The sequence below is a fragment of the Ambystoma mexicanum genome, chromosome 6p, assembly GCF_040938575.1.
Source record: "Ambystoma mexicanum isolate Mex_15411 chromosome 6p, UKY_AmexF1_1, whole genome shotgun sequence".
NCBI lineage: Eukaryota > Metazoa > Chordata > Amphibia > Caudata > Ambystomatidae > Ambystoma > Ambystoma mexicanum.
The window spans coordinates 488,680,098-488,705,015 of record NC_090935.1 but is presented as its reverse complement, the minus strand read 5'-3'; the positions used below and the strand labels follow the sequence as shown (position 1 = coordinate 488,705,015).

Here is a 24,918-nt window from a genome sequence, read left to right as displayed (position 1 = left end):
AGCAGCCAGCATGGCTCCACCCCCACCCTTCCTATCCGAGCCAGGTGTGCCTTCAATAAGATGGGACGGATGGAAAAAGATTTTTGACACTTACCTGGTGGCAATAGGAGGAGATACATTTGCAGCGGGAAGGAAAGAAGCAATTCTATTACATAATTTAGGCACTGAGGGTCGGAGTATATATGATGGACTGCCCCAGCCCCCTATGGAAGGGCAAGGAGAGATGGATGAATATAGCCCTGCTGTGAGAAAGTTGGAGATTCATTTTGAAGCAAAGAAAAACATAACTTTTGAGAGACATAAATTCTTTCAGAGAGGGCAAGACTCCCAAGAACCGGTGGAGAACTTTATAGTGGCTCTAAGATCGTTGAGTCACACATGTGAATTTGGAGTGTTGACTGATTCACCCATTCGGGATCAATCAGTACGCTGTACTAATAAAACGAAGATACAAGAGAGGTTGTTGACTAAGGATGTGTCCTTGGAAGTGGCGATAGAGACAGCCAGAGGAATGGAGCAAGCCCATAAATATATGTCCACCATGAAAAATGATAAACAAGAGGGAGAGGTGGCGATTGTGAAGGGATTCAAGAAAGCGAGTTTGAATAAGGATGTCAAGTGTTATAAATGTGGCAGCAATCGCCATATTTCCACCAGCGCATTTTGCCCTGCCAGGAACGTTCAGCTTGAAGTGCAAGAAAAAGGGACACTTTGCCAGGGTTTGTAGAGATGCAGAACAAGTGCAATACATAGGGTCACCTATAAGAGTTTCGGAACAAGAGGAAGATGTGGAAACGACGCAAGCAGTTCAAAACAAACATGTTTTGGAAGTCTCGGAAGTGTCCGGAAGGCGCACTGCCCCAACAGATGTTTTCTAATGAATGGGAGAGTAGTGACTTTGAAAGTCGACAGTTGCTCTCCATGGACTCTGGTTTCGAAGAAGACATATGAAGTTTGTCTGCAAAGGAGAGTGAGTGAGTTGAAGGAGCATACGATAGAGCAGTATGCTTATGGCAATGTCAAAATCCAGGTATTGGGAACATTCCAGGCTGTCATTAAATATAAAGGTAGAAGTTGTGACTCAGAAGTGTATGTGACACAAGAAGGTTCATCGTTGTTAGGCTGGGAAGAACAACGCAAACTGGGCATCAGAATTCAGGCAAGTGCGGAGGAACAGGTTTCAGGTGCCGAAGTCCGGGACAAGTGGGAAGAAGAATTTCCGCTGGTTTTTCAAAGTGACTCGGGGCTGTTAAAAGGCTTTGAGCACGAGATTCGCTTGAAGACGGGTGCAATCCCTAAAATACATAAAGTGAGACCAATACCACATGAACTGAGGGAGAAACTCAAAACTGAAAATGAGACACTATTACAGAGAGGTATAATTGAAGAAAGTCAGAGTTCCGAATGGCTGTCGCAAGTGGTGGTAGCGGCAAAACCAAATGGAGATATAAGGCTCTGCGTAGATATGAGGGACATTAACAGAAATATTCTAGTGGACAGACATCCCTTGCCGATAATAAGTGACAAACTGTCAACTCTCAAGGACGCAAGAGTGTTCTCCGTGATTGACCTTTCTCAAGCTTATCATCAAATTCCTTTGAAAGAAGAGTGCCAGCATTTGACAGCATTCATTACTCCTTTTGGTACTTTTAGATATTGCAGGATGCCATTCGGCCTCGCTTCGGCAGCGGCCGTTTTTCAAAGAGTAATGGACACAACCATGGAAGGAATAAAGAACATTGTGGTGTTTCAAGATGATATGCTTGTATTTGCGAGTTCGAAGTCTGAGCATGATGTGGTTCTGAGACAAGTGTTGAACAGGTTATCTGAATTTGGTTTGACTGTGAAAAGAGAAAAATGCAAGATTGCGGTTGGGAAGGTAGAGTACTTGGGACATGAGATTGATGAGTCGGGTGTGAGACCGAAAAAGTGTCTTGTGGAGGCAGTAAAGGAGGCTCCCGTACCTACAGATAAGGACCAGGTGAGGCCCTTTTTAGGTCTTGCCGAATTAGCTGATCCTTAATATATTCGTCCTCTCTATCCATGAGTTCAGCTATGAATACATCAACACTTTGTCCCACAATTTGTTTTCTTGTTAATAATGTGTACCTTTCCAGCATCACATTTGTTTGTTTCCCAAACTGTACCTCCAATTTCTTCATTGCTTTCCCGTATAATGCCACACTCTCACCTCTGCAATCCTCAACCCCCTCAAGACATTCCTCCACATCTGGTAATTTCTTTATTATTTTGACCGCCTCAGCTCCCAAACACCACACAAGAGTCGAGAATTTTCACTAATCAGAAACCTCCCTTTACCCCTCGAGGCCACAAAATAAAATTAAAATAAATCCTTCCAGTCCTCCCATTGCATGAGGGGCTCTCTTGGGGTTGCCAAAAACTTGGGTGGGGGGTCCGAATTGTGCATGTCTCCTGAGATCCCATGGCAGCCAAATGATACTGATGTCACTACTGCACCGCTTAATCCTAATACACCTGCACTCAATGCCACCAAATTGTCACCATCTGTAGTTCATTGCTGCAACAGCCACTGCACCCCCACCGTGTGCCTGACATTAGGATGGCTGCCGGCTAATACATGCCAATTACTGGAATACTGAATTGCCTGACTTCAAGATGGCACCCACCTAAACAGCATGCACGCGAGCGCATTCCTTGGCCTCTTCTCTTAGTTGTCCACCACGCAGTCACTATTATGTGTGACCCACCGCCGTGGCACCTCCTCACTGGTACCCTTCTGCAAAAATGTTGCTCCAGTACCTCTGGCACCTAGGCCTAGATCAGCCATGCCGACAACAGCGGTGCTGTCTCGCTACTGCCAATTCCATTGGTCCCTTGAGCAGCTGATTGGGAACCACCTTGTCAGCATCCTCGTTGCCACAAACAATGTCTCAGAGAAAGAAGTAGACACATACAAGTAGGGGTTCTACAAAACAGCTCACCAGTTTAATTGTATACAGGATTCCAATAGCACCTGTGCATTACAGAACAACCATCTCCGACTGGTATTTCCACCCTGCGCATGATGGCATGTACCAACGTTCCATTCTGGAATGCAGTCACGTGCAGCCAGCTTAATCAACAAGCTTTCCCCATAACAACTAACCTACCACAGATATGCTTCAAAGATGATATTTAATCAATAAGCCTATGAGGAAGACATTAAAGGCAAAGGAAATAAGTGAGGGGGCCCTCAAACATCCTAGACTGGGAATGACTGAGAACTCCCAACGATTGCCCGGAGGGAGCCCAGATTGCAAGACTGCTGGAGTCCTCAAGACTTTTTCTTGTGATCAAACCAATGAACGCCGTCTTTTATTTGAAGTTTAAGTTGAATAACACAAATGTAAGTGTTCTTTTATGATACTGGCTGCACATAACAGTCTCTCATTGGATGTAATCATCATCCTTCTTACCATTTCGATACTATCAGAAGTAGTTGTAGTTTCACATTTTGTGAATGATACCCTTACTACCATGTTAGTGGACATATCGTGGGGGTGTCTGTGGAGAAAATATGTTTTGCCTAATGAATTCCTGTTTATTCATAATCCAAAGCGCTTTAAAATGAACATTTTAAAAAAAGAAGGAGAAGAAACAGAAGAAGAGGAACACGAAGAAGAGAACACAAAGAAGAAGAAAAAGAACAAGAAGAAGAAAAAGATTTTACATATGAAGCTCTTTGTATAAAAAAGCGCTATAAAAATAACAAGTTGTTATTGAAAGAAGGAATTCTCCTGAATAAGAACCCAAGGGACCCAAAACAAAGTAGCTGTGCTTCTTACACTCTACAATGGAATGCCAAACGAGAACAAGTGAGTGCCAGATAGGATTGTGATAATCCCTGATGTGATTTTTATAGGCTAGTTTGCCTGACTCTAAATTGAATTTAATCTGAACATTTTCAGTATTTCTTTGACAAGCTGTTTATTCATCCTTTTGGTAACTGATTTTGTTTTCTTGTGATTTGTTGGGTCTAATTTTTTGAGCATGGGGATAATGTCATCATGGAAATTTGCCAGAAGAGAGTCTGGGTTATGGGAAGTGTTCTCCTTCTGAAGGAGTCTCGAAAGGCGAGAGTAATGAAGTCTAAGATAATTAAGGTCTGACCCATGTAGTTGCTGGGTTAGAGTTGGAAGTTCCTTGTTGTAAGTTGATCTTCAAGGAGTCCTTTCACCAGGCAACACTAGTCCATAAGAGATTGGTGAGAGGCTGGTATTAACAATTGGTGTAGTCATATTGAATGTAGTAATATGTCCAAATTATGGCCACATTTGCCTTTACTAGTTGAGTGAATCCCAGGTTGTTTTTTTTCTGATGCCAGGTCTGGGTTTAGGAGGCGGAAGTATCATCAAACCAAACATCCAAATCTCCCACAGGGATTACTCTGTTTGCTGAGTTAAGAATCCTGATTAAAAAGTTCAGCCTTTTCTCAAGGAAAATATCTTTGTATTTATACTGGGGAGGTGCTGCCACCCAAAAGTACCCAAGTGCTCGTCCTATAGAACTCAAACTGATGACAGAGCTATGAGGAACTACAATAAAGCAGTTTTCACTTCTTGTCTAAAAATCATCAAATTATCAATGTAGCACATTTCTTTGGGGAGGGCGTTCCAGAGCTTGCTGTGCAGGACCTACCAATGCCTTTGGAGAGTGTAATCATGGTGTAATGGGAAACCGATCTCAAAGGTCTTGAGGAAGTGTGCCATTCCCAGCGATAAGAGATAAAGGTAGGAGTTGTACCAAAAAGAACCTTATGTGCACTTTTGGGTGTACTAGTGATGATAAGTGCTGCTGAGTCCTGTAGGACCAGCAGAGGATGCAAAGCAGATTTGGTAATGCCAGCATAACAAGCATTACAGTAATCCAAGCGAGCACTTGGAACCTCTAGCACTTACCCCCTTCCCTTGTCCCTCCTCTCTCACTGCACTTGCACGCTCCAAATGTTCACAAAGCCCAGTAGGACTGCTTTACTGTTATCATATTTCATTGTCTTGCTGCTCCTCTGTCCCCATCCCTTTGCCCTGTAGGCACTTTCAAACATAGTTTCCTGACGTATAAGCGCCTTACAAATGCCCAATAAAATAAATAAATAAATGGCTCGAGTTAAGGCGGCACAATTTTCCCTTGACCAAAGCAGTTTGATCTGCGGTAACATCATGAGTTGAAAGTGAAATGTACGGAGTACTTCATTTACTTGAGTTTTACTTTAGTTTGTGTTTTTATCAAATGATCTGCAAGCATGATGTGCGGATATGTGGCCAGGGCTGTCAAAATGCGGAGAGACATTGTAACAAGCATGAATTCTGTTTCATTGTTGGTTGCGGCCTAAGCTATTTTTTGCCATACAATGTCCAATGATACGGAACATTAATTGAATATGAGCTATAATGGTCTCTGGATCATTTATTTATTTATTTGCATTTTTAAAGCGCTCACACAGCCCGCGGGCATCAAGGCGCTGTTACAGGAACATGTTTCGCTTATTTGCGAATTTATAACGCACTTAATACCCAGAGGTTTCTAAGCGCGGACCTGGGATTCGAACCCTTGTTGCTTTGTGTCATCCTGTTTCCAAGGCGAGCACGTTGCCACTGAGCTATCCTCTCGGGACATGGTCAATATGAAAGGCTATTTGGATATCATCTGCCTAGTTTTGAAAAACTCCACCATGCTCCAAAAGTAGACCATGGAGCGATTTCATGTATATATTATATTAAAAAGTATGGGAGAAATGCATGAACCTTAAAGTACACCACAGTCTACTATTTCAATTTGAGAAGGTCTTTGACTAACTCTGGATGTTCTGTTACAAATCCAGTTAAAAGACTTCTCTGAAGCATAATCAACCTTCTTGATATGATGTAGCAAGATGCCATGGTCAGTAGCATCAAACGCTGCAGATAGATTCAGGAACATCAACAGACCTACTTGACCTTGGTCTAATATCTTAAGAAGGGCATCTTTCATATCCACAAGCGCCAATTCTGTTCCCCTTCTGTGACAAAAACCAGATTGGCAATGTCTTCGGAAGGCAAGATGCTCAAGATGTGTTTCAAATTGAGAAGTAGCCACTCGGTCCAAAATCTTTTGAAGAAAGCGGGTATTATTTGTTGGTCAAGAGTTTGCACAATCCTCTGGGGCGAAATTAGGCTTCTTCATTAGAGAGACCCATGCTTGTTTAAGGAGCGCTGGGACTGACACTCTCTAAATGAGGGATTACTAAACTCCCTGATTAACAAACATGAGGTCTCAGCATAATCCTTCACAATAACAGAAGGGCATGGGTCGTTGAGACAGTTTGTAGGCATTAGAGAGCCAAAGAAAGATAAAGTCTCTTCTCTCGAGACAGAATGAAATTCAAGAAATGTCTTAGCCTCCTGGTCCTGACTCATTAATGCCTTCTGGCTTCAACAAGGTATACGCAGTTTGTTATTTTCCTGAGCTCGAGCGACCGGTGAAGAGCTTATGCGCACTCTAATCTTTAATTTTCTCTAAAGAAAGTGTAAATCTCATGACAAAATTGAAGGGAAGAGATAATTGTGGGAGAAGAGTTTTTCAAGCTATTCACAATGTGGAATACTTCTTGGGAAGAATGCAAATCTGCTTCTATTCGTAAATCATATTAGTAACCTGGCGAGAGACAATCTGAATGCAACAATCATTCTGACTGGCTCTCGCCAGGTCCCTACCCAGCCGGGAATCTCTCCGTCGGGATTCCATGACCTTTGTCCCCGGCGGGGGGTATAGCAACCCCTCAGCCAATGAGGAGGCTCGAAGCGGGGCCATCCCCGCTCCGAGCCTCCCCGTGGCTGAGAGGCTGTCTTCACCCCCTGCCGGGGACTCGGGTAAGTCTTTTTTTTTTTGTTAATTCCCTTCCCTCCCTCCCACCCGCCCCCCCAACTTACCTTCTTGGTCCTGCGTCCCCGGCGGGGGACGAGGGAAGCCTCCAGCCGTGTGGAGACTCGGAGCGGGGCCATCCCCGCTCTGCGCCTCCACATGGCTGGGGGCTTCCCTCGTCCCCTGCCAGGGACGCAGGTACGTTTATTAATTTTTTTCCTTCTTCCCCCCCGTCCCACTCCCGCCCTCCCAACCCCACTTAACTTCTTTTTGATCCTTTTCTTTGGGAGAGGATGAGCTGGGAACACTTGTGTTCCCAGCGCGTCCGCTCCCGATGGCCACCATGGAAAGGGAAAACGGACTCCATTTTCCCTTTCCATGGCAGCGGCCATTTTCTTTTTCTTCCGAAATGCTGCAGCGTTTCGGGACAAAAAAAAAAGCTTTTAGTGCCCCGGTCACGCAATTTTTGCGGGCCAGGGTACTAATAGCAATAGAACCCTCGCGTCAGGGGCATTACCGACTTTGGTAATGCCCCGGGTCCTTCGGTAATGCCCCTGATGCTCGGGTTCTATTGCTTAAATAACTCTTCTTGGCTTCCACAATGGCATATTTATAATGAGTCCTGGCAAGCTTTAGTTCTTTACCTATACCTTCGGGAGGGTTGTCTCTGTGTCTGTTCACTGCTTCTTACTAGCATCTTGAAGGACCTTATTTCCGAAGTTGTTCCCTACAGGTTTGACTTCAATCATCTCCGATCTAATTTGTGCAACTAAATCTGTTCTGATGGGATTAAGGGTTGCAGAATTTAATTTCTGTTTACTATAGAAAGTTCTAGAAGTTTAGGACAAACTTGTAGGTGGTGCAGAGTGAAAATTAGGTAATTGTAGCGGTGTGAAAATTTGGTAAATGAAATAGGACTGCAGCGTGATGGGACCCATTGATCGGAAGCACACAATAGTTGCTTGACATAATATTCCATGTGATAATCCACTCCATGGGGGAACCTTTATTGTGAGTGAAAAAGGTCTTAAGAAAATGAAATCCAAGATCAATAAGCAAGGAATATATTATTAAGGCTTAATGTGTTGTGAAAGTCTAGATTGAAATCTCCAAAAATTATTGGAGATAAAAATAAAATTGCACAACAGATCAAACTACTCCATACAATGCTGAACAAATCTAGGACCAGAATTTGGTGGACGGTCGATGATAATCTATAAGTGGCACAAGGCAACGTCCTTACAGTTTACACAGAGGATTTCATACTCTGGAAGATCAATACAAGGAACTGTTGAGGCTATAGCCAAGTCCTTTAGAATGAGAGCTACACTGCCACATTTCCTCTGTTTCCTGTGTGTCAGGAAAATGTTATTCTCAATAGGAAGTGTTGCACATATGGCAGTGACAGAATGATCCTTAATCCAAATTTGGGAAAATAATTTATAGCAGCTAGTTAGCTTTTATACCACTAAGACTGTAGCCCCCATGTTTAAATTCGAGGAACATTTAGTCAAAAGACATTCCAATCCTTGCTATTTGTCTCCAGATATTTTATTAAATTGAAGTTTTTCGGGGACTTTAATGGCTGTTCACCTTCCCATCTTGCCAGGTATCTTTGTTTTATAGATTGTGGGCCCAAGTTAAGCTAGGGTTCTAGAATGGCTGTACACTTATTGAAAAACACAACTTAACTGATGGGCAGCATGCTGCCTTTTCCGATGCTAAGGTGCCTATCCGAGTTATGGGTAAATCACACCAGTAAAACTGCTTTCTGTCTTTCATTTCCTTTCTTCAATTCTGCGTACTAAAGATTGTATTTAATATTTGAGTTCTAGTGTTTAACCTTTTCTATATAAACACAGATCTTAAATGTTGTATATTCAAAGTATTTCAAAAATATGCCTGAGTGATCATAGTAGAAAACATATCACTGGCTCTGGGCTGCTCTGGATTGATGCTGAAAGCAAAACCAGATAGGTATTTATGACTAGGACAACGACTGTACTTATCTCTGAGAAACGAAAAGCTAAAGTGCCTTTGCATTGACTTCCAATGGCCAGATGTTACAGGCGGTGTCGGGGAGACCAAGTACAAGAATACAGAATTCCATTCAATATTTTCTCATGACTTTAAAATGCTTGGTCGTTTTGTTTGAAGTTCACAGATCAAAACAATAAATCAACCAGGAAATCTGTGTGTTGGATCTCTGGAAAACGTATCTAAATCCAAGATCATTAAATGATAAGGTCACTGTAAGGAAAGTAATGCCTTCACTATTGGTACTTGCCATTCAATCTCGGCTACGGCTACTCCTAATTGCTATTCCTCAGACATCCCTCCTCAGGGATAAACTACAAAGTTCACATGTCAAGGTCATTGGGTAAGTCGTGTAACTAGGTTCTGGAATGCACCCTCTTGTGTGGTCTATTTGAATGTACTTTTAAACAGGGTATAATGTCAGGAGGAAACCATTGATTTAATTGTTTTGTGCCATGTTTCGGGGGCACAATGAGTCTCACACAGCACTTAAGTTGCCCACAGGTGCCGACTTTATATTGCATAACCTCTTTTGTACTTTTCATGTGTTTCATGACTTATTTGTACCTTTGGCTCCACTGCAGGTCTTTTCCCTGTGATGTTTGTTAGCAGAGCAGCATTCACATGTGGCACACTTGCTTACAATAGGAATTTGGCATTTGGTCGTGGAGTTGGCTTTGCATGGTGTTTCGTATTATGCCAATTCATCAGCTCCACATCTCCCACCGTGCGCATTAGTGAATTCTCGCATATATGGCTGGTGTGGGATGGTTTTCATTACCTTTGCCCCCATTCCCTTTTCACCCAGGCTGTCCCTACCCCAGTCACTTCTGACAGCTGGTTTGGCATTAGCAGATTACATTCTTGGGATTTGAAGAGGGTGCTGAAACCACACTACCTTACAATGCTGACCGACACACTGTAAGGGCTATCCACTAGTTCTAGAGCTTCTTCCAATGTACCAGAAAGCATCATCACGGGAAATGCTTGTCAGAAGTTTTCTTTCTTTTCCCTCTTTCTAGATTTGCATTCCGTCTGATTCTCTGCGTACCATTACAAACACACCCCAACGTACACAATCATATTTCCTCTTCCACAATCCAATCGTATCTTCCGAGTGTACTCGTTTTGTGCGTCCCTGTCCTATTCTCGCTTCTCCCCAGCCCCAATTTTTGCCATGTTTTCCTTTCTTTTTCTTCCATCGAGTATGGTTTTGTTTACCCTCGCGGGGGCACAATGCCCCCTTTTCTTGCACTCTGTCCCAGCGTTGTAAGTCCACTAAGGTGGAGATTGGCACAGAATAAGCTTATAGCATAACACAACTGCCCTTAACTACTGCCAATATCTACTGGTAGATTCCTCTTCAAGGAAGGGCTCCTCCCTAACAGGTATGTCCAGACACACTCCACTGCCCCCCTTAGCTGAGACTGGGTGATCCTCTCCCTATTGTTTCCTCCCCTGGTTGCTTGTAAATATTGATCGCCCTACCCTGCTGTTAGCGTCACAATTCCTTGTGTCCCTGCTTTCCTCACCAGCTTCTTCCCCCCTATGATTGTAACACACTCGGTTGCATTCCAAAGCTAGGTCCGCGCTTAATAAATACCCTTATATTAATAATAATAATACTGGTAAAACGGTCCTCGTACCACTGGCCATTCTCCAGAGATTATTGTTAGTTCCCTGTCTGCACAGTTTCAGTTCTCATAAGAGTACCGGCATCCTTTACCCCTCTGTGTGGTGTACTGGCACTGACAAGCATTCCAGACGACCTCTTCTAAACCAGCCTAGGTCTAGGCCGCGTTAAGAGTGATGACTGAGGCAACATATGGTAAGGGGGGGGGCGGGGTGGGGTCGTCAAAAGGGATACCACGATGCGCATTTTGAATCTGATGGATTTTTAAAATCTGGAAGCAGGATTTATAGTGCATTTCGTTATTCTTTCTGGAGTTTAGCAAGGTCTTTAATACAGTAAAATAATGAGTTAAAATCACCCGCTAGCACATACGATAGAAAAGAAATGTATCATATGAACCCGACACCAATGGTGCTCTTTTCAAGGGCGCTTACCCCCAAAACAAAGGCACAAATAGAAAATGCGAGTATATGCACTTTTTAGCTTACGTGCTCTTATGCAAAAGCAGAAAATAAAATCATATAAAGATATTTACAGCTTATGTTGGAGTCATTTTCACTGTTAAAAATTGGAACATTGACAACATTCAAACTCAGCCTTTCATCCTTCTGAGGTTGATAAATGAGCACCACACACTGTGGGTAAGAAGCAGCGCTCAGATGCCTGAGGGTTTGTAGCGCTATATAAATGCAACAAAAAACAGAGTTGGATGTAGTGGGGTCACAGGCCCCAGAAAGCCCTGTGGATGATGCAGAGGATCTTGAACTTTATCCTCGCAGCAACTAGGAGCCAATGGAGAGATTTTAGGGCTGGAGAGATGCAGTCCCTGGCTTGAGGTCAAGGATAAATCTTGCAGTCCTGTTCTGGATTAGTTGTAGGGGGCAAAGGCAGGATTTAGGGAGATTGAGGAAGAGGCTGTTGCAGTAGTCCGGCCTAGAAAGGACCAGAGCTATGGAGACATTGAGTTTCTGGGGGAATGTGAGAAATGGGAGAATGCCTCTGGGGAGGTGCAGCTGAAAATGGACCTTCTTGGAAAGGTCGGTGATGGGAGGAGAGAGGAGTTGAAGATGACAGCAATGTTTTTTGCCTCACAAGATGGTTAGGGGTGGGGGCCCAAGGAGGGCGGCCAGAGAGTAGAAGGGAAGGAGGGAGCTAAGGTCCCAATGAGAAGGATCTCAGTTTTACTGGTATGAAGGCAGAGATCGTTAGCAGCACACCATGCCTAAATAGCAGTCAGACAGTCAAGAAGGAGAGTGGAAGAAGAGGAGGCAGTGAAGGGAAGCTTGAAGGAGAGCTGCATGTCATCCGCATAACACTGGAAGTCAGGAGAGACGGTGGAGATCAAATGAGCTATAGGGGCAAGGTAGATGTTGAAGAGCCATGGCGAGAGGATAGAGCCCCGAGGGACGCGGCAGGTGGCCAGTGTGGTGGAGAGGAAAGGGCCTAGTTGAACCTGGGATGGCCAGTTAGAGAGGAAGGAGGTCAACCGTCCAGAGCCAGGTCCATGATGCCAAGTTTCACAAAGCCGATTTATAAGGGTGGCATGATTGACCATATCAAAGGCAGAGGAAAGGTCAAGAAGAATGAGAATGGAAGGAGAATTGGAATCGAGATTTGATGGCAAGTCTTTACGGCTTTTCAGGAATGCAGTTTCCGTGCCTCTGCCTGCTCTGTAGTCAGACTGGTGGTCATGGAGACAACCAACAGATTCTGTGTGGCGGATCAGCTAGGAGATGCCCAGTGAAGAGATGCATCCTGTGACATATTCGGAATGTTAGGCACGCAAATCATTCTCTTGATATTCCTTTGGAGTTTGGTTCGCATGACTAGGAGAGAGCCGTTGGGAGAGTTGTTGTGTGGATGGGCAAGGCGGGCCCTGTTGTAATAAACTGAAATTACTTACTCTTCAAGAGCCTCCCCTCTTTCTTCACATTGGCGATGAGGATATGGGGCCCGCAACGGCACTCGCACAAGCCGCGGTTCGCGGTAAGGATTCATCCGACTCCCGGTGAACGACTGCAGCCCCACCCAGCCCCTCCCTCATAGGCCTCGCCAACGCGGAAGGCTGACGGCCGGAGCGGTGGGGAGCGGAGGCGCAGTTTGAAACGCTGTGTGGGGCTGCGTCACGCAGGGCTGCAGAGTCAAACGCGCTCCCCTGACAGACGAGAAGAAGGCCCAAAAGAGGTGAGGAGGCATGGGGGAGGCACGGGCAGACTCAAGGGGGCGGATCAAAACAAACTGTGAACCGCCCACAGCAAAGCAGTAAAGCAAGCCCCACCGGCCCAAAGAGATAGAAAGAATTGAACGCCGGGAAACTTTAAGCAGGCACATGAAAACAAGTTATACATCAAGGTAAAGCATTCTCTACAGAGAGGGCACACAAGTAATTCCATAAGGAGGCAATTAAAGCACACTTTAATAAGGGGCTATTAAAAAAAAAACAACCAGTCGGGCACATAAATACTGACAAGAAGGCTCTATTTACTGTGGCACAACTGTTATCATGGCAGCAGCCAGCATGGCTCCACCCCCACCCTTCCTATCCAAGCCAGGTGTGCCTTCAATAAGATGGGACGGATGGAAAAAGATTTTTGACACTTACCTGGTGACAATAGGAGGAGATACATTTGCAGCGGGAAGGAAAGAAGCAATTCTATTACATAATTTAGGCATTGAGGGTCGGAGTATATATGATGGACTGCCCCAGCCCCCTATGGAAGGGCAAGGAGAGATGGATGAATATAGCCTGGCTGTGAGAAAGTTGGAGATTCATTTTGAAGCAAAGAAAAACATAACTTTTGAGAGACAAATTCTTTCAGAGAGGGCAAGACTCCCAAGAACCGGTGGAGATCTTTATAGCGGCTTTAAGATCGTTGAGTCAAACATGTGAATTTGGAGTGTTGACTGATTCACTCATTCGGGATGAATTAGTACGCTGTACTAATAACACGAAGATACAAGAGAGGTTGTTGACTAAGGGTGTGTCCTTGGAAGTGGCGATAGAGACAGCCAGAGGAATGGAGCAAGCCCATAAATATATGTCCACCATGAAAAATGATAAACAAGAGGGAGAGGTGGCGATTGTGAAGGGATTCAAGAAAGCGAGTTTGAGTAAGGATGTCAAGTGTTATAAATGTGGCAGCAATCGCCATATTTCCACCAGCGCATTTTGCCCTGCCAGGAACGTTCAGCTTGAAGTGCAAGAAAAAGGGACACTTTGCCAGGGTTTGTAGAGATGCAGAACAAGTGCAATACATAGGGTCACCTATAAGAGTTTCGGAACAAGAGGAAGATGTGGAAATGACGCAAGCAGTTCAAAACAAACATGTTTTGGAAGTCTCGGAAGTGTCCGGAAGGCGCACTGCCCCAACAGATGTTTTCTAATGAATGGGAGAGTAGTGACTTTGAAAGTCGACAGTTGCTCTCCATGGACTCTGGTTTCGAAGAAGACATATGAAGTTTGTCTGCAAAGGAGAGTGAGTGAGTTGAAGGAGCATACGATAGAGCAGTATGCTTATGGCAATGTCAAAATCCAGGTATTGGGAACATTCCAGGCTGTCATTAAATATAAAGGTAGAAGTTGTGACTCAGAAGTGTATGTGACACAAGAAAGTTCATCGTTGTTAGGCTGGGAAGAACAACGCAAACTGGGCATCAGAATTCAGGCAAGTGCGGAGGAACAGGTTTCAGGTGCCGAAGTCCGGGACAAGTGGGAAGAAGAATTTCCGCTGGTTTTTCAAAGTGACTTGGGGATGTTAAAAGACTTTGAGCACGAGATTTGCTTGAAGACGGGTGGAATCCCTAAAATACATAAAGTGAGACCAATACCACATGAACTGAGGGAGAAACTCAAAACTGAAAATGAGACACTATTACAGAGAGGTATAATTGAAGAAAGTCAGAGTTCCGAATGGCTGTCGCCAGTGGTGGTAGCGGCAAAACCAAATGGAGATATAAGGCTCTGCGTAGATATGAGGGACATTAACAGAAATATTCTAGTGGACAGACATCCCTTGCCAATAATAAGTGACAAACTGTCAACTCTCAAGGACGCAAGAGTGTCTCCGTGATTGACCTTTCTCAAGCTTATCATCAAATTCCGTTGAAAGAAGAGTGCCAGCATTTGACAGCATTCATTACTTCTTTTGTTACTTTTAGATATTGCAGGATGCCATTCGGCCTCGCTTCGGCAGCGGCCATTTTTCAAAGAGTAATGGACACAACCATGGAAGGAATAAAGAACATTGTGGTGTTTCAAGATGATATGCTTGTATTTGCGAGTTCAAAGTCTGAGCATGATGTGGTTCTGAAACAAGTGTTGAACAGTTTCAGGTTATCTGAATTTGGTTTGACTGTGAAAAGAGAAAAATGCAAGATTGCGGTTGGGAAGGTAGAGTCATGAGATTGATGAGTCGGGTGTGAGACCGAAAAAGTGTCTTGTGGAGGCAGTAAAGGAGGCTCCCGTACCTACAGATAAGGACCAGGTGAGGCCCTTTTTAGGTCTTGCCGAATATTACCACAGGTTTATTAAAGATTTTGCTATGGTGTCAGCCCCCATAAGGATGATACTTAAGAAGGGAGCGAAGTTTGAATGGTCTGCAGAGTGTAATGCGGCTTTTGAGAATATAAAAGGATATATCAGTACAGCACCTTCAATTGGCAGATTTGATCCCATGGACAAGACAGTTTTAGTGGTTGATGCCAGTCTATTGGGTTTGGGGGCAATGATAGTACAATTCTACAAAGACAATAAAGAGAGAGTCATTGCCTTTGCATCAAGAGCTCTGAGAGGGGCGGAAACCAGATATTCAGTTATTGAAAGAGAGACTTTGGCGATGTTCTGGGCTGTTTTGCATTTCAAGTATTATTTTTGGGGTAGACGTTTTGTGATTCGCTCTGATCATAAGCCATTAGTACAGTTATTTGGGAGTGGAAGATGGGCGTTTGGGTCACCCAGGATAAGCAGGTGGGGTTTGGGTCTTCAGGGGTTTAATTTTGACCTAAGTTTGTTACCAGGAAAGAAAAACGTAGTGGCAGGTTGTCTTTCTAGGATGCCTTTACTTGTCACGGAAAACCGTGAGGATGAGGCAATGGAGGAGTCAGTGGTGGCTGAAGTCGGTGAGGCAGTAGCTCAGGAGAAGTGGTTGCAGGCTGAAAGTTCTGATGAAGATTACAAGCTGATCAAAGAGTTGACTGTAAAGGGATGCCCTAATAAAAAGAGTTTGGATAAAAGATTCGATATATGGTGGGAAGTCAAGGAAGAGCTGAATTTGCGGGGAGACAGACTAAAGAGAGGGCGATGTGTGGTTACCCCAGAAGCTATCAGAGAGAGTATTTTAGAGTTGGCTCATGAGGGACATCCAAGGGAAGGGGCAATGAAGAGAAAACTTTGTCACAATTATTGGTGGCCGCGCATTGATAAGATGGCTGAAAGGTGGGTGAAGGAGTGTATGGAGTGTCAAAGGAGTGACAAAACTAAAGTGGTAAGGGAAGTTCCTTTAGTTCCTAATGAGGTACCGGAGCAACCATGGACCAAAGTCGCTGTAGACATTATGGGACCCATTATGGGTCTGGGAAATGGTTTGAGGTTTCTGTTTGTGGTGATTGACTTTCATACGAAATGGATTGAATGGAAGGCGGTAAGAGAAGTCACAGCTAGAGAACTCATTAAATTTCTAGAGAAAGTTTTCTTTAAAGAAGGAGTACCCACTTAGCTTGTATCGGATAATGGGGTTCAATTTGTATCAATGGCAATGAAAAGATTTCTCAGTGGTTATGGCATTAAGCATGTCAGGACAGCGTTGTGTCACCATAGGGCAAATGGCCTAGTGGAGAGAGTCAACCGTTTTTTGAAAGAAGGTCTGCAGTTAGCTTTGAGAGTAAAGCAGCCATGGAGGGAGATGTTGAGGATTATGACGTGGAATTATCTCATTACACCACATTCAGTGACAAAAGTATCACCCTTTGTATCTCTCAAGGGAAGAGAACCAGGGACGAAATTGTGTCCAGGGTGGTTGGGAATTTCCAGAGTGGTTCAAGTTGATAGAGAACAAATAAGGAAATCTATCAAAGAGAGCCAAGAGAAGAATAAAGTAGGATTTGATGTTCGTGAAAAAGTGAAGGATCGGCAATGGAAGGTGGGTGAGATGGTGTATGTGAAGAATCCTAGAATGGTGAATAAGTGTTTGGACAGCAAATTCATGGGTCCGAGGAGAATTGCTGCAGTTAAGAAGAGTGTGGTCATATTAGATGGAGGGGAAGTCTGGTCTAAAGGCAAGATTGCTAAAGCATATGGTATGGATAATAGAGTGGCCACTGGTGAGCATGATGATAATGAGAGGAGGAGGAGAGGAGAGAATGGATGTGTTCAAAATCCTCAAGGGGATGTAAAAGTCCAAAATGCGAGTGTTCGAAATCCTCAAGAGGATGGAGGTGTTCAAAATATTTGGGGTTGGAGAAAAATATGCCCGTTTTATTTTAAGGAGGAAGATATGTAGAGATGCATCCTGTGACATATTCGGAACGTTAGGCATGCAAACCATTCTCCTGATATTCCTTTGGAGTTTGGTTCGCGTGACTAGGAGAGAGCCGTTGGGAGAGTTGTTGTGTGGATGGGCAAGGTGGGCCCTGTTGTAATAAACTGAAATTACTTACTCTTCAAGTGCCTCCCCTCTTTCTTCACACCCAGCTTCTCAAAATGTTGCCCAGGAAGGGGGTAATTGAGATGGGGGTGGTAGTTAGTTGAGCAGGAGGGGTTAGTAGAAGGCTTTTTGATGAGAGGTTGCACAAGGGAGTGCTTTAGGAGTAGCGGGAAGGAGCCAGTGGCAAAGGAGTGATTGCAGAAATCAGCTGTAGCAAGGGAGACAATGTTGTCCTTGATAGTTCTGGAGGAGCGGGGGAACACCTGTTTGGTGGAGGCCTTCATACAGAGGACTTGTTTAGAGACCTCATCCGATGAAAAGGGCGAGAAAGAGGAGAGTAGGAGGGAAGGAGAGAGGGGGGCCAAGGGAGGGGTGTAGAGGAGAGTGAGGACAGGATGTCCTGAGTTTTGGTTGTGAAGTTAGAGGCAAGTGCTGTGGGTAAGGGATGGCAGAGGATAAGTGAAGACCGCATTTGAACAGACAAAGGGCTTTATCATGACATGGGCGGTATCCCAGTGCTAATTGCACCAGGATACCGCCCAACACAATTTGCATTACCGCAACTTGGTCCGGTGCAATTTGCCCCCGAGTTGCGAGGGGGGTGGTACATCCCTGTTCCCCACTGGGTTTGAGGGACACTATTACCCCAGGCGGTAAATGCACCGGTGGTTCTAGTGCTGAAAACAGGCATTAAGTGGACATTTTTACCTCCAAAAAAAAGCTAGAGGTAAAACTCCAACTTACCGTCCAACTCCTGATTGGGCCAGCCCTTAAATGCGGCAGTAATTGCGTTACTGCCCGATTTAAGGGCTGAAGCCCAACTCGTGATGAGGCCCAAAGCCAGGCATCTCTCTTAGATGTTCGGCAATCACAGACACATTTTGTGGCGTGGCACTGAATCATGAATGAATGCCTTTTATAGAGGGCACTAGGAACTGAATTGCCTCCAGGCAAGTCATTCAAACTTTTTTTGTTCTGCCCCTGGCATCCCTTCCCACATTCACCCAGTGGAAAAATACTGTTGCTGGAGTTGCCCACCAAATGCCAGAAGTACTCATTTTTTCTATTAAATGCAGTCTGTTGTTGGGGTGGTTAATAAGGGTCTCAATAGGAAGAAGGGTCCGCGTTGCATGCACCATATAGATGACTGGAATGATGGCAATGTTGGAGCTATGTTACGACTTAGTATTATCTATCTAGTGCAGTTAATAAGAATGGAACGAGTGTTACTGTTAGTGTTATTTTGTGTTTAGTTCATACATTTTAAATTCACAAACGCGTAGCAACATGTCGTCAAATTTGCTGATGCAATATAAACATGATGTTTATATGGCACGTAGCGCCTAAAGGTAGGAAGCGAGGAGCTCCATATGTGCACGTGAGAAAGGAGATTTGGGGATGGAAAAACCATTGTGAGGTGACCCAGTAGCCTTGAACATACATGCACAGACATGCAGACACAGGGGATTTAAAGACTTGTATCTGGGACAGTTGGTGAATCTGTATGCCGTGAGTCTCCTGTACGTGGGGATTGGGCAGGCCCAGAAATCTGGGGTGGCGAGATAAACTCTGTGTGACCGGGAAATCTGGTTGAGTGAGAATGGAGGCTGAGAGAAGGCAGCGGGCAGCTGCGATACCATGAAATGGTCAGCTACGGCCAGGCTTGGGTTTTTACGACTTGGCACTATTGTAGAGAGGAGATGTTATTCATTGTCTAGGGAAGTCTAGCCACCTGGTAGAGTCAGCTCAGGCTGGGTAATAAATCCGGTGCAACAGAGTGCTTAAGGGCAGAGTGAACATATGGTTAATGGGTTTCAATCAGGTTCAGGAATAACTAGGATGGGTCCAGAGGCCATGCGTGCGGAAATGGTCATCATATAGATTAGTGTGAAACAAGGACGTCAGCAAGTCTGGGCAGATAAGATATTTATCACCAGTCCAAAGGGAACTTGTTTTTTTCTCTCCCTCCTCATATTGTTTAAGTGTTCTTGCCAAGACCATGTGCATCACGTTCAGGGTAAGAGGTCCCAGACCAGTTGGATCTTGTAATGAATTATGTTTGATGTGCAAATATGTAACCATGTATGGGCGTCCTGACCTACTACGGAAATATCTTGCGAAGGTCTGTTCTGTAAATACGAGCTAATGCAAATGTATGTCGAAAGGGAATGGTAGTTAAATAAATGTGCCCAATGAGAGCAGTGGAACTAAAGGAGATTAGATTTCTTTGTATAGGTTTGACCAATCATGCATGGGGGGATGATTTGTAATGAAACATGTGGGAGTGTGCTAACTGTTGCAAAATGTATGTAATGTGAGATCTGTGTGTGGGCGAGGAGACTCAGGTTAGTTTGACTCTACAGCGTCATCTAGCCCCTCCAGGACGTTTGTACAATGCACTTGCTTTACAGACAAATGTGCACTCGCTTCTTTTTGGCCTGTTTTGGGTTATGGAGATCGGAGGTCCAGCCATACACTGTATTCACTTTTTCAAGAGACTTGCACCCTCCCTTGTGGTGTGTTGGCAGCCCCACAGTTTGGGACCACTGCTCTAGGCACTGCCATTTTTAGCAAGCTGGTGGAACTGAGGTATGGGAGATAAACTGATTTGCCCCGAATCACACAGTGGGTCATTTGGGAGAGCCAAGATTCAAAAGCATGTCTTCTGGCTCTGAAATCGACAGCTCCGCCAAAAGTAACTCATGGGGCAGAAAATACCCAAATAATCTTAATGCCATAGCAAATAGTTAAAAAAAATAAGAGACGTGCCGAGATGTGCAGCGGAAAATACATTTTTTACATCATCGTCTACACGGAGAGTTCACAGGTAAAGTACTCCTATTAGTGATGGGGCCAAACTGCACTTAAAAGTCAGAATCGCAGGAGGACCGACTGGTCCCTTCATCCTTCTGAGGTTGAAAAATGGAGACGCAATGAACTAAGCAATAATAACACCGATAATTACAGCATTTAGAAACGGGAGAGATCTGACATGACATGGTAAATGAAAACATAAAATAATAATGACTATTAGTCATAACACAAATACTTATCCTCGTCTGACTGTACCATACTGTACAGAAGGGGGCATCGTGACTTTTACTGGGGAGGAACTCACAAAATTAGCCATTGCGCCTCACTGTGCCACTATATTGCAGAATACATTTTATGCCACTCTTGTAGAAACCGGCGGTTTATGAAGAAGGAAGCAACATGTTATGTTAATGAATATTGAACGCACTGACAGAGCGGTGCACGTGTATCATATTCATATATGTCTACAACATTTTACATGAAGAAAGAGAAAAGGTATTCACTTACTTGCGCTTTTTCTGGAAGCAGGTTATCCCAAAACTAATCACAAAGATGACACCTGCTAGAACTGCCAGGCTTATTAAAACAATGTCGCCTTCATCTTTTGGGGGAAAAACAGAGAGATTTCATTCAAGCTATGATCCATAATGATACCTCCATGCAAGCAATTAAAATGACTATCATGTATCAATTAATTCCCGTGTCAAGGGGGGAGGGCCGGTAGGTGGAATATCCTGATAACCACTGTTTAAGACCAGCAGCAGTCAGCGCTTTGAATCCTGACAGAATGAACTCAGCGCTTTAATCTTCCAAGGTCGGTAAGCGCAGTACCCTTGAGTTTGGTAAGTATTACACCTAAAGGAGGGAGGAATGAAGCCCAATCAGGAATTGTCTTATTGGTATTGTAAATATTCTGCAGTGAAGAGAGCATTTAGGACCCGAGTTCAACCAGAAGGGACTTTTTAGAAGACGTACTGCCAGCGCTAACTACCATCTCTGCCAGTGTATTTCTGAAATTCGACCTCATTGGCAGTTTACCACTGGCAGAATACCCAAGGCATTCCAGAATAACCATCACTGCCTTGCAAATTACCACCTTCAATGTGAAGGTGTAAATAGAAATTGGGCCTCGTCCTACCTTTGCCGGTATCATGGCGGCAGAGCCTCATATCACGATTGAACTTACAGCCCATACTTCTGCATTACATTCGTCAGAGAGACCCACCTTTTCATTCCCTTTCTATAGTCCAAATTAACATTCTTTTGCTGTATTAAACAGAGGCACTATCCAAAAAATCTTGTTTTGGGGGCAATTTAAAATCTTTTCCGCTACCTTTTAAGTGGAGGTAAAAATAACAGGACTTTGCTGAGAACCTGCTGGAGGATTTACCTCAACATTTTAGGATACGCGTTAACAAGGCAAACATGGCACTTGCAGCCTCACAGGAACCAATAATGCCATTATGTGCCCGATAAAGTCACAATTTGGCACTGCATAAGCCCACCCGTGCACCTGCTGCCAGGGTCGGACTGGGAATAGAAATAGGCCCAGACACCCAAAAAAAGTGGGCCACCCCTCGACTCAAAAAAGTTGACCACTCCTCGCCTCATGACACTTGACCTCTGATGACATCACCGGAAGTGATGTATTTTGACCCCACCCCAAAGTGACATCCCAGGAAGCGATGAAACACGACCTTTCACCCCTTGACAAAACAGGAAGTGGCATCAAATAGCATTGTTCCTAAGTACAGTACGAAAAATATGGTTATGATTTCACTAATGTGATATACATTTCATACAAGAATGGATCACCATATGTATCATTAATATCTGTGTGTATAGATCCATATTGTCAAATTACTGTGAATGCAAGCAGACGTCCAAGGCCAAATGATATGTTATTGTATAGCAGATACGCTTAAGCACTTTTTAATATAGAACAAATATGCATGCAATATCACCCAGCCTGTGTTGTTACTCATTTATCGACCTAAGAAGGATGAAAGGCTGAGATGGCCTTGCTGGGATTCGAACCTGCAGATCACACACACACATCGCAGCAGTGAGCGCTAAACCCACTGAGCTATCATATCAGCTATAGTAAAATGAGCAATTATTCTGTAGTGGATACCATTAAACTGGTAACTGAGATTTAACAGCAGACCAGTTAAGTTCATCTGCAGGTCTGGTGTAAAGTTGGCCGCATGTCAAGCCTGCATGCATCTTCTTTCAGGCTTCAGATGTGGGCAAAATAGGGAAAGCAGCGCACTCACAGGACAGCCCATACTCTGAGCACTCGTTACCTCATACATGCAAACAAACATCCTGAACAGCATGCCAGGGAGATGGGAAAGATGGACACATTGGGCCTCATTACAAGTTCGGCAGTAGCCTTGCCGGTAAAACTGGCGGTATTACAACCCAGCGGACCCGGTAATTTCCCATTGCTGGGCGCCGGAAAATATTCTTCCCGGCTCAATGGGAATGGGGAGGCCGGATGCACCGGCACCATTCGTGAATGGTGCCGGTGCATCAGACATGCACTGCTCGCGGGTGCCGGTCCGCCCACCAGGTCAGACCTGGTGGACAAAAAGGCACCTCCGAGCACAACTCATTGTTTTCCGGTATGGTAACAACGGTACCAGCAAGCTTACCAGTACTGTTGGTACTGTACCGGCAAACTTGTAATGAGGCCCATTACAACAAAGCATTCATTGTGGCACAATGAAGTCAATGGCCACTTGATGTGCTATGGTCAAATATTTCTACACTGTACAGAAGCTTTTAGGCACAAGGATTTTGTCAAGTGACCGAGGACACCGAGATGGAATGCCTTGTGATGATCGTAACAGAGACAACGGCAGAAAAAAAAAAACATGCTATTACTGCAACTTGCGAAAGGCAAAATACATAGTCCTTAATGGATGCTTATTATACTCTAAAATTGTTAGTTTATCACCAATACATATTTATCACTAATATAACAGCTTAGCAACTCCAGGGGGCACCGTGCCCCCTGGAGTGGCGGCACATTGACAACCGTGAGCCCGGCGGCAGCCCCAACCCCTCAACTTTGCATGCTGCAGCAGCATGTGAATGATGCATGCATCATAATTTATGATGCACACATCATGCACGCAAATAAATCATCAAAGCAAGGTGACATTTGTTACCTTGCTTTGATGAATTATGCTGTTGCAGGTGTTATTGTTTTTTGCAAAAAGATTTTTTTTCCAAAATTTTTTCTAAACTATTTATTTTTTTCAAAACTGGCCCAGGCGTGGGCAGAAGCCGGCCCCCACAGGGACGATTTCGGCCCGACTAAAGGCAGAGACGAAAGGCAGAGGGTCCAATCCGACCCAGCCTGCTGCCATATGCAGCTCAAATACCCCAATACGGCCTATATAAAACTTAAAAATACATAAATAGTAGCGTAGCCATTCAGAGAAGTCAATCAGTGAGTACGTTGTGAGTCACATGAGCCTTCTTTTCTCGAACGTTAGATAGTATCTTGACGAAGTGCTGTGGAGAAACTCACTTTTTAAATACTTTTGACCCCAGTAAGCCAGGCGAAGAAACAAAGTCCTGTCACCCAACAATGTGCCAACGAGATTGAGATCATAAAACACACACACCCAACATGCAGTTATTTCACATTTCTACATGTTTACTATGTCACAGAGCTCTTCATAGCAGCTGCAAGGCAGCAGCAGATTGCCTCTACATATAACCGGGGTGAGTGAATGGGGAAGGGGTAACATTGTTTGGAAAAGATGGGCGAGGGCGAAGGGAAAGATGCGAGCGCCCAGGGGCTTGTCTGCAGATGTATGGACAGGGATAGGAAGGGAGGAGCAAGAACAATAATTAGTAAATCTTGTTCATTGCATTTCGGGGCTTGTACAAAACCCATTTGTCTAGTGGAATTCTAGTGGAATTTGGGCACCATGCATTGAAGTGTAAAAGCTGAGACGCAGAGGCTGGGTAGGGCAGAGGATTCGTATCTCAAGTAGTTTTGTGTCAGCTGTAAGTATATCATTGTATTGCATGTCTTGAGGGTACATGTTACTTCACCAAGAAACACAAAAGCATTCAACCATGTCAGAAGTAAAAGCAATGACAACGTATGTCCGACGGTTAGAGTGTATGTGTCTTCATTAAGGTAAATAGTACAAAGTCTTAGAGGGACTACATGTTTATAGGACCTAGGGAATGGATATAAAATGAATTAAGGAATACATCTCTGCACGTCCTGTGGTTCTCAACACAATTCTCTGAACGATAAGTATTCTCCCCCTTCATCCAGGGTCCTTTTCAGGCAGGTCACATTCCTCGTGCCAAAGGGTCTCATTCAAAGGTTTCTCAAGGAAGCACTGAGACCTTCATTCTCGTCTCAGTTCTCGTTGGTTGAACATGGCTCTCGGTTCCCCTTTCAATGCACTATTAGTCTGTGTGGTATGAACTCTGGCATACATCCAACATAGTATCTCCTGTGCTGCTGGAAGCAGGTCAAATACCCATTTCCAAGTATTAGACCCTCATGTGTCCAGGGAGTGGTGAGTAGCATGTCTGCTTGCTCCTAGTCTTCACCACTCTTTAGCTTTTGCTAGCCTCTTTAATAGTCCTGGGCTAGTATTTGTCTTTGTAAGCCACCCAGAATTGGTCTTTCCACTGGGCGGCTTGTTTTGGGTACCTGATTGGCTTTGCTTCGCATGAGGTTTTCTTTGAAAGGTTGCCTCTTTGTTATTCCCTTTCTGGTATGGGGCAGAATTTAATTGCTAAGCATATGGCTCAGTTATATTTGTCAACTATTGAACAAAGGGGAATATTTTGTATTAGAGTGATCAAGTGTGGCAAGAAACACGTTTTCGAAGGTCTCCGAACATTGAACTATTCTGTTAAAGTGAAACAATTATTGAACGATAAAATGAA

The 24,918-nt window shown here is 44.2% G+C and overlaps 1 protein-coding gene across 1 annotated transcript in view; it reads right to left on the bottom strand.

Moving 5' to 3' along the window:
• IL31RA (interleukin 31 receptor A) overlaps positions 1 to 24,918 on the bottom strand; it is an 841,398-nt gene that overhangs the window by 49,619 nt on the left and 766,861 nt on the right. The window contains exon 14 of the mRNA XM_069627290.1: positions 20,494 to 20,587. Coding sequence (XP_069483391.1) covers positions 20,494 to 20,587 — 94 coding nt within the window. The remainder of the gene's footprint in view (positions 1 to 20,493; positions 20,588 to 24,918) is intronic.